General features: G+C 48.4%; 1 protein-coding gene across 3 annotated transcripts in view; it reads left to right on the forward strand.

Moving 5' to 3' along the window:
• ITGB3 (integrin subunit beta 3) overlaps window positions 1-14,490 on the forward strand; it is a 51,972-nt gene that overhangs the window by 20,544 nt on the left and 16,938 nt on the right. For all 3 annotated transcript variants that reach the window (XM_067717284.1, XM_067717285.1, XM_067717283.1), the window contains 8 exons: window positions 2,882-3,077; window positions 4,601-4,853; window positions 6,050-6,212; window positions 6,851-7,012; window positions 8,842-8,937; window positions 9,568-9,657; window positions 10,375-10,509; window positions 11,962-12,391. In XM_067717284.1, coding sequence (XP_067573385.1) covers window positions 2,882-3,077; window positions 4,601-4,853; window positions 6,050-6,212; window positions 6,851-7,012; window positions 8,842-8,937; window positions 9,568-9,657; window positions 10,375-10,509; window positions 11,962-12,391 — 1,525 coding nt within the window. The remainder of the gene's footprint in view (window positions 1-2,881; window positions 3,078-4,600; window positions 4,854-6,049; window positions 6,213-6,850; window positions 7,013-8,841; window positions 8,938-9,567; window positions 9,658-10,374; window positions 10,510-11,961; window positions 12,392-14,490) is intronic.

Below are 14,490 nucleotides of genomic sequence, written 5' to 3' on the forward strand. Positions count from 1 at the left end.
TGAACCAGGAAGATTAAGTCTCATGTACCATTTCCCATTGCTGATGCCGTTTCTCTACCTCAGACCCGTGAAGAGGAAGAAGGAAGCTGCTGGCTTCTGGAAGCTCTTTCCACATTTTGCCCAGGCGAGGGCGGTCCTCATGCCATTTGTGTCCGTTCAGGCTGCTGTAGCAAAAATACCACAGGCAGGCTGGCTAAACAACAAACATTTATTTCTTATAGTTCTGGAGGCTAGAAAGTCCAAGATCAAAGTAGCAGCAAATTCAGCGTCATCGATGGCCGTCTCCTCACCGTGTCCTCCCATGGTGGAAGGGGCCAGGGAGATGTCTGGGGCCTTCTTTTACAATAAGGGCACAATCCCATTCGTGAGGGCTCCACCTCATGACCTGTCACCTCCCAAGACCCCACCTCCTAATACCACCACCTTGGAGATTAGGGTTTAATATATGAATTCTGGGGGGACACACATTCAGTTTGTAGTACTGTTGGTGTTGTTCATGGTCCCATCCACATGGGGAAGCCTTTCCGCCTATCAGAGGAGGGCTGGGCAGGAGTGGGAGAGGGGCGTCGAGCATCGGGACGGGTTTAAGCTAGAGTCCTGAGTTTCTGAGTATGGATGTCTCCTTGTGGCCCAGTCCCTCTCCTGGAAACATGGCTTCCAGTCACCTGAGGGGCTGAGAAGGCAGAATGTTATCTATCCTTCCCACACCTCCCGTATCCCCATCTTGCATCCTGTTCCCTACCTGGTGCATTCTCAGGTGTGGCTCTTCCCGGGACTGTTTCTTCTACATTCCTGCTTCTCTGCCTTGATTCCCGCTCTACACAGAATGCAATACAACATACCGTTTTATGAGGATAATTACAGTCAGACAATCCAGTCAGCATCTCACTTCTGCCACTTCTTAGCTCTGTAGCTTTGGGCAAAATACTTAATTTCTCCAGACCTTCGATTTCTTACTTGTAAGATTGGGTTCCTCATTTGTGAAACCTCCAAGCCTCAGGTTTGTAATTTGTAAAATAATAATAATTCCAGCATTCCAGAACCGTGATCAGGAGGATTGCAATAATCCATGTAAAGTGCTTCTTCTGGTACCTGACATGCAGTGAGTACTCCATAAATGTTAACACTGGCTGTTCTGGGATATTGGTGTGGGTTATTCAGCTGACTTCTGGAAGTGGTTGTGAGAGGGGGTGGGTAGGGATGTGGGGGATTGTGGGGTTGAAGGCCTAGATATTTCGAAATAGGTCCAAGGAGGGGTTTTCTAGCTTTGCAGGCAGTTCCCCCAGCCTGGCAAGAAGCCCTTATGGGCTTGCGCCCACACGGTGCTGGCTAAGTTTGCTGAATGTCAGAGCAGGAAGGGACTGAGAACACCATGTCATCTAACCCCTTTAACAGGGGTGAACAGGTGAGGGAACTGAGGCTCAGTGGAGTGAAATGACTTATCTGAGGTCACAGGCTGGTTAGTGGCAGACCTAGGATTGAACCCATTTCCTGATTTCTAGCATTCATTCCAATGCAGCATGTCCCCCGTTCAATACTCAGGTGGAAATGCACACCGAGCCCCAGAGGGCTGTGGGATACACACCGGGGTGTTTGGAAGGGCACTCAGTCTGCCATTTGGCCAGGGTGAGGGAGGAAGCTGAAAGTGATAGGACAGGCTCTGATCAGTGGCTTGACATCATGGGATTTGCCTGAGCTTGTGAAGTGTATTCAAAATTAATTTATCCAGGAACTATTTATAGAACATCTTACAATAATAGCTAAGATTTATTGAGCATTTACACTATGGCAGGCACCGTGCTATGTGTTTTACACACACTGTCTTATATGGTCTTGCAGAACATCCCTGTGAAGCTGGGGCTATTATTATTTTCATGTTATAGGTGAGGAAGCGAAGCCTGGAGAGTTTAGGTGACTCGCCCTAGTAACCAGCTAGGAGGAGGCAATGCTGAGATGTAGTGTCAGCCAATCTGTGCTCTTAGCGCCTACTCTCTGCTGCTTCCCCATATCCTCCCCCCATCACTTAGTTGTCAGTCTCGCGTTGTGTGCTGGGAATAGAGGGGAAATGAGACACACATAGTCCCTGCCCTCGTGGATCTCACACCCCAGCCAGCGTTTTAACACAGTGCCTTCCAAACTGTTTTGACCCTCACCTACAGAAAGACATACATTGTTATCATTATTTATTATACACATTATACCCTACTCCCCAACATATAAACCTTTCCCGGGACTTCCCTGGTGGTCCAGTGGGTAAGACTCCACGCTCCCAACGCAGGGGGCCCGGGGTTTGATCCATGGTGGGGGAACGAGATCCCGCATGTTGCAACTAAGAAGCCCGCCTGCCACAATGAAGATCCCTTGTGCCGCAACTAAGACCTGGCACAGCCAAAATAAATGAATAAAATAAAAACTAAATATTAAAAAAAAGAAGCTTAAAAAAGATTTCAACTTAAGAAATAAATAAACCTTTCCCAAAACGATATTTACTTTTACCACTTACACACTTCGATACTTTCTATTCCATTATGTCGCATTTTAGTAAATTGGTGGTTGAGACCTACTACATTGATTTTTGAGGCCCACAGGTGGGCTGCATTTTACAGTTTGAAAACACTGGTCCAACAGGCCTCTTACTGTACTGTTCCTCTTCCTACCTACCCATCCATGAGCAGGCACTCACCCAACCTTTCTGATGCCTCAGTCTCCCCCTTCTGTACAACAGGCCTAGGGGCTATCTTAGGAAGGCCCACACGAGTTCATTTATGTTGGTTTAGCTCCAAAGTGCTGGGTAAGCTCTAGGCTGCTGGGATGTGGCAGAGCCTGCAGGAAGCAGAGAACCACCGTAGCTCTGATCACAGGGCTTCCTCTCGTCTTACAGGCTCTGCCTCCGGGCTCGCCCCGCTGTAACCTGAAGGAGAATCTGCTGAAGGATGACTGCGCCCTGGAGTCCATCGAGTTCCCCATCAGCGAGGCCAGAATCCTGGAGGCCAGGCCCCTCAGTGACAAGGGCTCTGGAGACAGCTCCCAGATCACTCAAGTCAGTCCCCAGAGGATTGCACTCCGGCTACGGCCAGGTGGGGATCCTGCAGAAGTAGCTCACAGTGGAATTGGGGTGGGAAGAGAAGGATGTGGAGGGAAGTGTGGGTAGGAGAATGGAAGAAAGTGGAAGGTTTGGGGACTTGAAGTCAGAAGATCTGAGTTTGAATCTTGACTCTTCCATATATTAGCTATTTGACTTTGGGCAAGTTACTTAACCCTTCTAACTTAGTAGGTACACAAAAAATGTTTGTTTCTTCTTTCCCCCAATGCCTGTTTTACCCAGCATATAGCTTTCTATTGAGGCTCAAGTGAGTCTAAGATGAGAAAGCAAATTGTAAGCTCGTTTTCCATGTAAGATTGGGGCAGGGCATGCATGGGGGCACAGAAAATAGGGCAGGAGACCTTCAGAGGGGGGACGGATTAGGCTAAGAGACAGGCTTTTTTAAAAAAAATTATTTTTGGCTCCGTTGGGTCTTTGTGCTGCATGCGGGCTTTCTCTAGTTGCAGCGAGCGGGGGCTACTCTTTGTTGCAGTGCACGGGCTTCTCATTGCGGTGGCTTTTCTTGTTGCAGAGCATGGGCTCTCAGCATGCGGGCCTCAGTAGTTGTGGCACGTGGACTCAGTAGTTGTGGCTTGCCAGTTCTAGAGCGCAGGATCAGTAGTTGTGGCTCACGGGCTTAGTTGCTCCGTGGCACGTGGGATCTGCCCAGACCAGGGATTGAATCCGTGTCCCCTGCGTTGACAGGTGGACTTTTAACCTCTGCGCCACCAGGGAAGTCCAGAGACAGGCTTTTCTGAAGCACTCATTTTGACTTTTCAATTAAGTCAAGAATTTAAGAAAGTACCTTCTACGTGCAAGGCGTATATTGGTTACTATGGGATTCAGAGAAGGGTGGGACATAGTTCCTACCTTTTACAGAGCCTGAAGTGTAATAACTGCCAACACGTCTGTGACTCAGGGTGGTAGACCCTTGGGACCCAGAGGACTAGACAGATGAGGATTTAGAGAGGGTGGAGACTTTTAGAATGGAAAAGAAGAGGTTAAGGGCTTCCCTAGTGGTGTAGTGGTTGAGAGTCCGCCTGCCGATGCAGGGGACACGGGTTCGTGCCCTGGTCCAGGAAGATCCCACATGCTGTGGAGCGGCTGGGCCCGTGAGCCATGGCCGCTCAGCCTGTGCGTCCGGAGCCTATGCTCCACAACGGGAGAGGCCACAGCAGTGAGAGGCCCGCGTACAGCAAAAAAAAAAGAGGTTAAAAGTAGGAGGGTCAAGAGATTGGAAGAGGAATAGAATTGCAAGGGGAGAGGAAAAGGGACCGGGGCTTTCAAGTTTGGTTTGATTAAAAAGTTACTTCAGGGAATTCCCTGGAGGTCCAGTGGTTAAGACTTGGCGCTCTCACTGCCAGGTCCCGGGTTCAATCCCTGGTCGGGGAACTAAGATCCCACAAGATGAGTGGTGCGGGGAAAAAAAAAAAAAGTGACTTCATCCCAGCTGTGTCCAAATCTACTTAAGTCTTAGAGGGAGAAGAGGAGAAGAATTAACGTCCTTCTGCCTTGCAGATGATTCGAAGAATTTCTCCGTCCAAGTTCGGCAGGTGGAGGATTACCCTGTGGACATCTACTACTTAATGGACCTGTCTTATTCCATGAAGGACGATCTGTGGAGCATCCAGAACCTGGGCACCAAGCTGGCCTCCCAGATGCGTAAGCTCACCAGTAACCTGCGGATTGGCTTCGGGGCCTTTGTGGACAAGCCCGTTTCACCATACATGTACATCTCCCCACCAGAGGCCCTCAGAAACCCCTGCTATGAGTAAGTCTCTCTTCTAGAAGCCAGGGCAGCATCTCTCCCCGTTGCCCCAGACAAATCCAAGTCCTGCTTCCTCTTTCTAGTCTAGGGTAGCTTTGTTGGCTGCCTTCTGGCCAAATCATATCTCCTCTCTACCATGGTCTCCCTGTCCGGCAAGTGGGCCAACCCATTGATCTGGAGTGTTGTATTAATAGAGTCCAAGACTGTTTGGAGACCTAGAAAGGAAATCCATCAGCTTCTTGGTCTAGGCCACGAATAAATAGTATAAGTAGATAGAGGAGTTATGATTTCAGAATGATCGATTCCATTGCTATTGTCCTCGTTATCCAGGATATGAGTCCTGCAGGGTTAAAATGCAAGAAATTAAGTCCTAGAGGCATAGGAAAGAGTGGAAATGATATTTGTTGAACCTTCTAAGAGCATAAGTTGATGTGTCCCTCTGTTGAGAGTTGGACTTACAACTGAATGGCTTATTTATTTGTTGGAGACTATGCAAGTCCATGGGTTATAATTTAAAGTGATGGTTACCGAGCCTGACGAGGTATGAATTTACTTTTTAGATTCGAGAGTTATATGATGTGCCTTTTTAACCTTCTGTCTGGATTGTAAGGTTCCCCAGAAATTGTGTCAGCCATCAGTTAAACAAACCATTGGACTGGGGACAGAAATGCTCCTGTTCGGCACAGATCTATCAATTTATTGATAGTTCAGGGACATTAAGTTATTGATGAACTTTTGCTTTGTTGTTGTGTTAATGTTACTTTAGAGAAGTGTTAAATATAAAGTGATAGCAACAACAACTAGAGCCTCACTCTGATCTAAAAGCTTTACATCTATTAACTCATTTAAGCCTCACAACTCTTATGAGATATGTGTTATCATGTCCCCATTTCTTTATAGGTTAGGTATAGAGAAGCTTGCCTAGGGTTCCATGACTAGTAAGTCAAGGAGCTGGGATTTGAACCCAGGTAGTCTGGTTCCACAGTTCACTCCCTTATCCTCTGATCTAGCTGGAGATTAGGTCAATGTGATGCCTACGTAATTTGAAGGGTTTGGAGTCTAACCTGTCTGGGTAATGGTAGTTGTATAGAACTCGCCTGGGCATTCCACTGTCTATATCTGTCCCCCTCTTTTCCCTCCCACTCCCCATGCAGCCTTTTCCATCAGATGTCTGCTTAAATCATTCCTTCCCTCCCCAGTATGAAGACCACCTGTTTGCCCATGTTTGGCTACAAACACGTGCTGACGCTAACTGACCAGGTGACCCGTTTCAATGAGGAGGTGAAGAAGCAGAGTGTGTCACGAAACCGAGATGCCCCAGAGGGTGGCTTTGATGCCATCATGCAGGCTACCGTCTGTGATGTAGGTTTGGAGGGCATGGAGTGCCAGGTGTGGGTGGTGCAGATCAAAACGGGGCGGGAAGTGGCTCAACTGTGGGGATTTCTATGTGAACTACGAGATAGGAACTAGGCAGAGCTTTGTACAATTTGTACAATTTGAGCAACAGGTTGCTCCCGATCAGCAGCCTCTGCTTGTATCCGCTCCCTGGCCAGAGCTGATGCTTTTGGGAACCTCAGTGGTCCCAGATGTTTTCTGGGGAGAGGATCTTTTCTGGAAGTGTATCAGAGTCAAGGCTGGGTTCACCTAACCTCAGCAAAGTGGGCAGATGTCCAGATGGGATTTCTTCTAGCCCAACCCAGCTCTGCAGATGCAGATGGGTTTCTAGATGGGCCATGTGATTATCATTGAAGAAGTTCTCTTTGGAGTTGAAGTAGGTGTCTTTCAGCTGCTTGAAGTAATGAGCCCTGAGACTGTTTTCTTAAGAGAACAGAAACCCCTGAGTTGGAAAACTCCAGTTTATGTTCCAAGGACTAGGACTGAGGCCCTTCTCCAAGACAACTTGTCTAGCCCTTCAGATGGGGAGCTTCTTGGGTCTTTGTTTTGTACCAGTGACATGGCTAAAGTTGCTGTCTCTCTTTTGCCTTTTTTTTTTTTAACAGGAGAAGATTGGCTGGAGGAATGATGCCTCCCACTTGCTGGTGTTTACCACTGATGCCAAGACCCATATAGCGCTGGATGGAAGGCTGGCAGGCATCGTCCAGCCCAACGATGGGCAGTGTCATGTGGGCAGTGACAACCATTATGCTGCCTCCACTACCATGGTGAGATTCTCGGTACCACCTATGGTTCCTATTCACTATGGCCAGGACTGCCCTAACCCAGACAGTCTTTGTGTGAATATGAAAATGGCAGCCCTTCCTCTGGGCAAGGCTCAGGGCTCTTTTCAGCCCGCCCTCACCTCTCCCACCTACTGGATGCCCTCATCCAGGGTACCACCTGTACAGCCATTAGAGATGGTCCTGGCTGTGGTCGGTGTTACCACTGCCTCCAGCACCAGCAGCATCGTCATGGCATCCGGAGTGGACCCAGAGGACTTCTGCAGGTCCAGCTGGAAAGCAGGCCATCCTGTCGACTGTGCATGGATTAGCCCCTCTTGGAATATCATGCTCACTTGTGGTTATTGGAAGAAGACAGAGGAAAAAGAGACAAAGATCCTCAAAAGCATAGAAAGCCAGTCCTGTGAGGAAACGTTAAAGGGCTCAGAGTCCTTTAGCTGGAATAAAAGAAGGCTAAAGGATGCTTTAGCTGATCCATGAGAAGACTTTTTTTTAATTTATTTTTTATTGAGGTAACATTGGTGTATAACATTATATAAGTCTCACGGGTACAACATTATATTTCTACTTTGGTGTACGCTACAGCGTGCTCACCACCAAAAATTTAGTTTCCATCTGTCACCATACAGTTGATCCCCTTTACCTATTTCTCCCTCCCCACAGCCCCTTCCCCTCTGGTAATCACTGCTCTGTATGAGAAGACTTCTTATAAGTTGTTTTCTGTATAAGTTGTTTTCATCTAACCATAGAAGGTTAAATAAGAGGAGAGGAGTTTACATTGAAACAGGAGGGATTGCAGTAAGCCATAAAGAGAACGTAGAGCCCTGCAGAATGCTGCCACTCTGAGTATCTAGAGGTGTGAACTCTTCATTTCTTAAAGACAGTGTAGCAACTGCCTCATCTAGGGGGCTTAAAGGTACAGCTGTGAAAAGGAACCTGAGTTGCATGATCTCATGAGCTCCCTGAAAGGTCTAGGATTCCAGGGACATGTTCATAATTTACCAGCACCCCCATTTTGGCTTGAATTCTTTGGTGTCAGCCATATACAGGTTGAGCACTACCAGGCAATGGGCGAGTCTGTAACGATTGACACCTAGTCTATGCAGGGCCTTACCAGGGGCCAAGATAACAAGACTATATAAGGTCTCACCCTCAGGGAGATTTTGGTTTAGTTGAGGAGGTGTGGTACCAATAACAGAAGATGCATGATTACAGCTAACTGGATAGAATAGTTGATGAGGATTTTAGGTATTCAAAAGAGGAAAGCTCGTCATGAACTGGGATGATCAGGGAAGGCCTCCTGGAGAAGGTGGGACCTGGGCTGGGTCCTAAGGAAGGAGGAGCATTACCAAAAAGAAGGCCACTCGAGGTGGGAGAAAGACAGTGGGCCAGCTCGGTGGTAAGTAGAAGGGGGAGAGAGGTGAATGGCTGGAAAGGAAGGTTGAGACCACGTGGTGAAGGATTGCAAGCAACAACCCAAGGCATTTTTCAGTAGCTGCAAAATGAGAGGAAGCTTCCAAACAACGAGGTCTGGCAGTACCTGACCCGTGGAAGCTGCTCCTTGGTGCGAATGCATTGAATTTGAGTAGGAAGACAGAGGTGCTTAGTTTCGGCACTACCAGCCGGTACCTCTTTATCTATCCTTAGAGTTCACAACTGGGTTTGTGTTTGCCTCACATTGTCATGGGGTGAAAAGGTTTAAATCCCACCACTGTCAGGGCCATGGCCCAAACCACCCAAGTCCTAAGGCTTAGAATTCATGGATGTATGTGAATAGACTTCTTAACTAACCATCACATCCTCTCTTTTCATAGGATTATCCCTCTCTGGGGCTGATGACCGAGAAGCTGTCCCAGAAAAACATCAATTTGATCTTTGCAGTGACTGAAAATGTAGTCAATCTCTACCAGGTGACTATGCCTTTGGGGCTTCCTGGAGTGGGAGTGGGGCCTGTGATGGGTGGACTTGTCTCAGGGAACCAGCCCACACCAGCTTTGGCCATGGTCCCTAACTAGGAAAGACCCAGGAGCTAATGATTCCTCTCGACGGTCTCTCTCCTCTAACTTTGAACCTAGTAGGATAGGTGTGTTGATGTTTGCAGTGGTGGAGGGGAGTAATTCAGTGGGGAGAGGGGTGTGAGAGGTTCTCTATAATTTTGCTCAGTGCTGAAAAACTGCTAGATATATTCCTGGCAGTGACAAGTAAAATATCCCATCCTGGGCTTCCCTGGTGGCGCAGTGGTTGAGAGCCCGCCTGCCGATGCAGGGGACGCGGGTTCATGCCCCGGTCCGGGAGGATCCCACATGCCGCGGAGCGGCTGGGCCCGTGAGCCATGGCCGCTGGGCCTGCGCATCCGGGGCCTGTGCTCCGCAGCAGGAGAGGCCGCAGCGGTGAGAGGCCCGCGTACCGCAAAAAAAAAAAAAAAAAATCCCATCCTTCCCTCAAGTTTCATTTCAAGACCCTCAGTCTGATTTGGGGAGGGCTTTTGGAGACCACCAGCTTCATCAGTCATCCCCGGACATCTCTGTCTTCCTTTCTAGAACTATAGTGAGCTCATCCCAGGGACCACAGTGGGGGTCCTGTCTACTGATTCCAGCAATGTCCTCCAGCTCATTGTTGATGCTTACGGGGTAAGTGTCTTACACTGGGAATGGGCCTGCTAAGAGTCCACTTCACTTGGCATTACCCAGGAGGGCTCAGATTTGGGAGTCCTGGCTGCAAGTCCACCATGCAGCTTTCACCGCCTTCCTCTTCTTCTTCCAGAGGCCAGGAAGTGATAGCCAGCACTGGGAGGACTGCAGCCTTCCGAGATAGAAACGGCTCAGAAAGGAACGCCTAGGAGGCTTAGGAACAATGGGGGAAGAGCTTAGAGAAGGTGGAAGAGAGAGGATGGGGATGGTGATGAGGACGAGCAGGGCCCTGAAATTGAGGGGGGCGGGTACAGAGTGATGGAGATCTGGGCTCCAACAATAGAGCAGAGAGGGAGCTGAACCATGGGGAATGTGAGGTTGATGAAAGATCAGGTAGAAAGTGCTACTAGCCAAGGTGACCAGTATTAGCACTCCCTTCTCACACGTCCGTGAGTCCTGCAGGAGGGCGTAGCTAGTTTAGATTTTACCCAGACTCACCTAGAAGCAAGTGGAGAAAGAGAGAAAGCAGGTCTTGGGCTGGAAATCTAGCAGGAAACAGGCTCCTAGGGATGCTCTGGCAGCTTGCAGGTGGACCTCAGCATCTGGCACTGCAGGTGAGTCCAGGACCATCTGGGAGGTTTTGCTTGGGATGTAATTGGCTCCTACTCATTTCCTCTCAGCCCATTTTCTTATCTTCTCTTGCCCTTTTCTGCTCAGAAAATCCGCTCTAAAGTAGAGCTGGAAGTGCGTGACCTCCCTGAGGAGCTGTCCTTATCCTTCAACGCCACCTGTCTCAACAACGAGGTCATCCCAGGCCTTAAGTCTTGTGTCGGACTCAAGATTGGAGACACGGTGAGGTGGGCTGGGCAGGGGCTGAGGCTGCAGCTCTGACCTTAGCCTGTGCCCCAGAGCGTCTGTGGGCACCCGCCCCTTCCTTCCCTGTACCTTCTTTCTGAACGTCCTTACAAGTTAGATGTAATGGAGCTGCCAGCCTTTTCCTCTGAGGCTTCTGTTGCCTAAACCTTCTCTATCCGTTAAGTAACTTCACCATCAGGATTTTTAAAAACTTGCGTTAGGTTACCTCTGTTTATGCACAGCCCCTAACTGGTCTCCAGCCTCCCCTAAGGTAATGCCTTTCTTTGCTTCACAAGGTAAAACAGCAGTGTCATCTATAAATATTTATTGACCACCGACTTTGTGCCAGGCATTGTTCCAGCTGCTGAAGATTCGGCAGCAAACAGAATAGGCAAAAATAGCCACCCTTGGGCTTCCCTGGTGGCGCAGTGGGTGAGAGTCCGCCTGCCGATGCAGGGGACATGGGTTCGTGCCCTGGTCCGGGAAGGTCCCACATGCCACGGAGCGGCTGGGCCGTGAGCTATGGCTGCTGAGCCTGCGCGTCCGGAGCCTGTGGTCCGCAAAGGGAGAGGCCGCAACAGTGAGAGGCCCGCGTACCGCAAAAAAAAAAAAAAAAAAAATAGCCACCCTCGAAATTAACGCAACATTTTAAATCAATTATACCCCAATAAAAATTAAAAGGAAAAAAAAATAAACACATACACACACAAAATACCCACCCTCCTGGAACGTCAGAATGCAAATGTTCATTTTGCCTCTCCAGTCCGTCTATAGTTTTCCTTCCTTAGTGGCTGGTTCTTCTCTGCTTCTGCGTTAGGGGAGAGGGGTTGGTGAAAGGGGTGGAAAAAAAGAGGGGATATCTATAGCTATATCATCTATATCTACATCATCTCTGTCTATATATCTGTTTCCATCCATCCATCTCTCTATCTTCTAGGCACATGTGCACACACCCTATGTAAAAAATATTGGCCTGAAACATGTTTGATTGCATAAGTGATGAAATGTTTTGTGGAAATTGCACAGTAGACTCTGAGCCTGTGGTTGGCCACTGTGTGGTGTGAAATAGTGCTTTGTATATCCTGATGATATTACGTAATCAGTCCTGCTAGCTTATTTGGCCACGGCAGAGCGTTTGTAAGATCAAAGGTTCTTTTCTACTTGAGCTGGTTTATTTTCACATATGGAATTTTAGAAAAAAGCTATCTTGTGATTGTAAACCATGTCTACACCCAGCCAGATATGTCCCAGCTGCACAACTATCCCCAGGCTCTTGCTTTGGCTTTGCAGACCGTGGTGGTGGGAAGGCTGAGGAACTCCAGCTTGCTGGGGGACAGGACGCCCAGTTTGGGTATTCCCGGGCAGGGCAGGGAACAGCTTCTTTCCCTCCGGGGCTGGAGTGTCAACAGGGTCCACCTGTGTCTGAATGCGATCTTACTTTCCATCCAGGTGAGCTTCAGCATTGAGGCCAAGGTGCGTGGCTGCCCCCAGGAGAAGGAGAAGTCCTTCACCATCAAGCCTGTGGGCTTCAAAGACAGCCTCACCGTCCAGGTCACCTTCGACTGTGACTGTGCCTGCCAGGCCCAGGCTGAGCCTCAGAGCCACCACTGCAACAACGGCAACGGGACCTTTGAGTGTGGGGTGTGCCGCTGCGGGCCTGGCTGGCTGGGGTCCCAGTGTGAGTGCTCAGAAGAGGACTACCGTCCCTCCCAGCAGGACGAGTGTAGCCCCCGGGAGGGCCAGCCCATCTGCAGCCAGCGGGGCGAGTGTCTCTGTGGCCAGTGCGTCTGCCATAGCAGTGACTTTGGCAAGATCACGGGCAAGTACTGCGAGTGTGATGACTTCTCCTGTGTCCGCTACAAGGGGGAGATGTGCTCAGGTGAGTAGAACTGCACACCCCTCCCGTCCTGGTACCCCCACACACTCACACGTCTGCAGCCTCTGGAAATGGATGCAGGCCAGGGCTTGAGGTGGGCACAGGAAGGCCCGGGGGCAGAGCGAGTAGATGGTGTGCCACTCCAATGGCAGGAAACAGAAATGAGTTTCTCTTTAATCCTCTCAGCTCCCTCTGCCCTTGCTCGAGGGGCACAAGGAAGAGAAATGAGCATCTGCTTCCTGGGGCTTCTCTCCTAGAAGAGGGTGGGAAGACGTGGGGAAACTTGGAAGTGAAGATAGTTTTTTTTCTTTTCCTTCATCTGCCCTTCTGCTAGTATTTTGTCACTGGTTCCTAATCTTTTCGAGGATATGGACCAACCCCTTTTTAAGTTTAAAAAAAATCACTGACTGATGGTAATTAAATTTTTAGTATATCTAGGTTTGGAAACTACATGATGTCAGAATATGTAATGAAGTTAGTAACATTTATTTATTTTCAAACAATTATTTTACATGCATTTACTTTTTCATCACAAAAGATGTGGAAAATGGTAGTGTATATGCAAGATATTGGAGCGCATTTAATGTGCCAGTATCCTTAGACAATGACTGGAAAATAGTGAGCTCTTATTAAATGTTGGTACTATTTTGTTATCACTATTGATATACTATTACTTTTTGTACTCTAGATCGCTGTTGTCCAATATGGTGGTTATTTAAATTTAAATTAATCAAGAGTAAAGTTTAAGTACATTTAAATCTAAATCAAATTCAATAAAAAAGAAAAAGTTTCATTTCTCTGTCACTCAGGAGCCACCTGTGGCTAGCGGCTGCCCTTTTGAACAGCACAGATGTTTATCGGATAGCACTGCCGTAGAGAGTCCCAGCCTGCAGATTGGGGGTTATGACTTTGAGTCCTTCTACCTGCAGGGTACTGCGTTTTGTCCTTCTCATTACAAAATTCAGTAAAATCTTGAGGCCCACTGGTAATCTGAAGCTGGTTTCACCTTGCCCCAAAGCCCACTCCTGGGGTACTTCGCCAGCTAGAAGAAGTCCAGTCAATGTTAATGTAGTCTTTATCTGCAGACACAGTGACAACACTCCCAGAGGCAGTTAGGCAGTCTGAGTTGTTCCTGGGCACTGGGGATACATTTCTGCTGGGGTGTAGTGGACTGTGGCTTAATCCCTCTTGTGAGAGATAGATTGGAGATATGTGCAAATTGGTTGGGACTGCTTTGTGGGTGTCTTGTGTGGCCAATCAAAGAGAGATTATAATCGGCTTCTGGGGTGATCAAATCCATGACCCAGATTGGCTTCACTTGCATGGGGGTTCTAACCGGCTGAGCTAATTTACCCAGATGTTCACTTTAACGTCAGCCTTTCAGAAAGCCTGATGAGGAATGGAAATGTGTGTCGTGCTAAAGCCCAAGTAATACAAAAGCGGCTCCTATGTGTTATCTGCAACATTGTTTCCTTTACTCATTTTTTTAAATTAATTTGTATTGGAGTGTGGTGGCTTTACCGTATAGTGTTAGCCTCCACTGCACAACAGAATGAATCAGCCGTACACATACAGAGATCCCCTCCCTTTCGGACTCCCTCCCACTTAGGTTACCACAGTGCATTAGGTAGAGCTCCCTGTGCTATACAGTTGTTTCCTTTACTCATGCCAGCAAAATTCGAGAGAGAGATTGGAGAAAAATGGTATCAGAGAGATTATGGGAAAGAGAGATCAGATACGCACAGACACACACACACATACACACAGATCAATCTGAATTAGGGTGTGAGGCAGAAATTTCAGTTCCTTCTAATATTTAATAGGATTTACATCATATTCTAGTTTCCAAAGGGAATGGTTAAGTTTGACATGGGAGACCCATGAGGAGAAGTTTGGGGTTGAGGGGAAGAGCGTTACCCTAGGAGAGGCCCACGCATAGCCTACGGGGGCACCAGGGATGGAGGGAGGTCCTCTGCTCCTCTGTGGCCTGATTGTTCCTGGTCTGATTGAGGCATGTGGGAGGGACCCCGGCCAGAGTGTGTTTCCTTTGGCTGCCGGCCACACTGAAGCCACAAAACAAAGCTGCCGGGGTCAGCAGCGCT

Source organism: Pseudorca crassidens, chromosome 19, assembly GCF_039906515.1.
Source record: "Pseudorca crassidens isolate mPseCra1 chromosome 19, mPseCra1.hap1, whole genome shotgun sequence".
Taxonomy (NCBI): Eukaryota; Metazoa; Chordata; class Mammalia; order Artiodactyla; family Delphinidae; genus Pseudorca; species Pseudorca crassidens.